A 3235-nucleotide genomic window follows, 5' to 3' on the forward strand; every position below is an offset into this window, starting at 1 on the left:
ATTTTTACCATACAACCTAACGTTGCGACGTCACCAATAGGAAAACCAGGATAATGGTTGGGATATAATAATAATTATAATAATAATAATAAAAAATCCCACTCGATTAAAAGAATGGTTTTTTTTATGTTTTCTTTAATTTTTTTTAAATAGCATCCTGAGATATTCGTTCAACTAAATGGATTTTTTGTAATTTTGTTTTACTTGTTTTAGTTCAGTGTCCCGCATCATTTCTGAAAAATTTTGATTCTTATTCAGAGTGAAAACTCATGTGAAGAAAACAAATGACAAAATTTACAGATCTTCTACCCAAGAATATAACCTAAAAACAATGGAAGACATCAAAAGAAGCAAAGCCCTAAAAACCTTTCAGTTCTAAATGTACTTTCCTCTTGAAAATACCCATGAAAAAAGAAGAAAAATAGGATGAAATATTCCAAAACATTTCCGAAAAAATGACATTCGATTCTTTAAAAATCATTTTATATTTTAAAATTTAAATAAAGAAAATAAATATTAAAAAAAATAGAAATTTAATTAATTTCTTCCAAAAAAAGAAGGCAATTTAAACTAATTTTTCCACCCCTCTCTCTACGTATAAGCAGTGAGAGGAGGTGGAAAAAATATTATATATTTTTCCACCCTTCCATTTCTTCTTATGTATATAAATTATCTAGACTTATATGCAAAAAATAAATTACATTTTTTAAATTTTTATCGTAAATAAAAGCATTTTTATTTACTTTTTTAAAAACAGAAAATCATTTATGAATGTGATTAGGAAGAAGGAAAATTTGGAAATAATAATAAAATCTTTTTCTAACTCAAAAAAGTTATTACAAATCGATCTTCAATTTTTTATAATTAAAAAAATATATATATTTTAAATCCAATTTTTAGNGAAAAAGTAGATTAGTAGAAACACAATAGTGCAAGCGGCCGGTCTGCCCGTGGTGTGATATCTGATGATAGGTCCGTCGCACGCAACAGCTTCGTGCCCCAAACCGATTCTAACTAAGTAACCGATCGACACCATCAAGTAACATCCTGATAAAAATATGATGGGACGTTCGGGATAACGGAATCTTTGCATGTCGATCAGGAAGGTGAGTACCGTCAAACTCGCCGAGATACAACATAAAATTGCCCACAGTCCGATCCAGAAAGTTGCGAATGTCTGTTCGTCTTTGTTAAAGTAAGGGCTGAAACACGGGGTGGCACAATTAATCACACCGCCGGTGATCACCTTGTTGAAGAATCTGCGATCGTCCATTTCGACTATGGCCACCATCGGGTATCTACAGTCACAAGAACATTCGGAATCTGCAATTCCTTGTACTGGAATTCGAGCAGGACGTTTACCAGGTAAAAGATCGTGCCTATCTCTGTTACGGTATGGAGGTCGACCTCTGTAAGACGGTCTTCTCTCGCGTCCGTCCTTGGCTCTCGGATGTTGGACTATCGACGGGGGTTGTTCGGGAGGTGCTCCTTCTTTCGCGTCCATACATAATCGTTCCTGGTCGCCATATTTCGGTAAATCGTCGCAATTCATTCTCTCCGGCCAAGCGAATCCGTATTGTCTCATAATGGGTGCGCATCCGGATCGTGCTCGCTCGCATACAGAACGACAAGCGGGCAATCTCCCGGGATAATCTTCCATACAGATGGGTGCATACATAGAACATAAAAAGAATTTTAAGTCATCGGAACATTGAATTTCCACCAAAGGCCAAAACTGGTGTACTTCCAATCCCGCTTCTTCTTGCGTGTCGTGATGAAATTGATTGGGCATGGATGTGTAGTTATACCCAATTCCGCGGCACATAGGTATCGATATCTCTTCACACCTTTCTTTGTTTGATGATGCATCTTGCGACTTCACTAGAACTATTAGAAGAGAGCAATAAATAAGAACGAATTTCGACATGTTGCGGCTTTTTCCTAATCAGTCCGATATTGTCTTGGTGTACACTTCACTGACGTCATGAGTTCGCTGCATGCAGCGTGCATGCTAGCCACGAGTAGGGTGTGATGCTTTTAAAGATCAATCACATTTACTGTGCTAAACACTTATTGTGTATTCGCTCCAATAGTCACTTCTCTTTACTGGACTGGCACAGCTGACAACTTCACTACTACTCACTTTTCTAATCATGCGCAAAGCGGCCTCACCCCGCTGACGTCACAACAACATCAGCCAATCATCTCGACGATAACATAGGACAAAGTTCTTGAGTGTCTGAAAGGAATAAAGGAAGAGAGGTCAGTGGAGCAGAGTATAATGCTACAAAATAAGCAAATAAATAGTTTCGAATACATACACACACACACACATATATATAAATACATATTTTTGAAAAAAATGTACTTCAATCTTCGTTTTCTTTAAACAATCTTCTTTAATTTAAAGAAAGGATCTCAAGTGTGGAAGGTTTAAAAATAAATATAAATTTTCAACGTGTCCCAAAACACTTCAGTCCTGATTAAAGTTGAACAGAAAGTTCAATTGTGTAAGGTGAGTAGTGGGGATAAAAGAAAAATAAAGTTGTCAAGACTGTCTGTGGAGGCCACCTTGACGATTCTTTTGTTAGTTTTCCCCAATTGGGAGAGACCAACTGCAGAAAATCGGACAATGTCGAGGGTGTGAAGAATATAAACCTCCCGGGTATAGAACGTTAGGGGTGTCTCCGAGAGGAGGCTGCCACAATGAAGCAATATGGCGTGCCCCCCAACGCTCGACGAGTTTGCACGTGTGACAGTAGCTATGAAGAGGGAGATAGAAATGAGTGCCAAACCTCAACTAATTGATCCATTAAGTCTTCACGTAGGGAACTTAACAAGTATTACTGAAAAGCTTTAAACTAGTGACGTATATAGACAAATGGAATGCACTCGTCATTGTGTGTACCCTTCTCTAAAAGGACCTGTTCCTGGTCAAGTAAACAGTCGATGTAAAATAACAATATTTATTTTTCAACATTTCAATCAATTTCGCTTTTGAAAACACTCCAGAAAACTTTGCACTTTGTAGAGAAGCACACACGTTTCAATCAATTACGATTTTACGATGGATCTCAAGAGTACAATTTTTCAAAACGTGAAATAAATAAAATATAATTTTTTTAACTAAAAAAAAATAAATTTAATAAAATTCTTTGATATTCCACTTGATCTTGTTTATGTAATAATGGGATATAATTCGACAGATTCGATAAAATTACCGGATTAGATAAAC

The 3235-nt window shown here is 36.3% G+C and overlaps 1 protein-coding gene across 1 annotated transcript; it reads right to left on the bottom strand.

The window, feature by feature from the left end:
- Positions 1-883: 883 nt before the first annotated feature.
- Positions 884-3023, bottom strand: LOC111617124 (frizzled-5-like). Its single transcript, XM_023358457.1, has one exon. The coding sequence runs from the start codon at positions 1925-1927 to the stop codon at positions 884-886; it is 1044 nt and encodes a 347-aa protein (XP_023214225.1). The 5' UTR covers positions 1928-3023.
- Positions 3024-3235: the final 212 nt, after the last annotated feature.

The sequence above is a fragment of the Centruroides sculpturatus genome, unplaced genomic scaffold (genome assembly GCF_000671375.1).
Source record: "Centruroides sculpturatus isolate CEXI.00-Female unplaced genomic scaffold, Cexi_2.0 scaffold4874, whole genome shotgun sequence".
NCBI classification, from domain to species: domain Eukaryota; kingdom Metazoa; phylum Arthropoda; class Arachnida; order Scorpiones; family Buthidae; genus Centruroides; species Centruroides sculpturatus.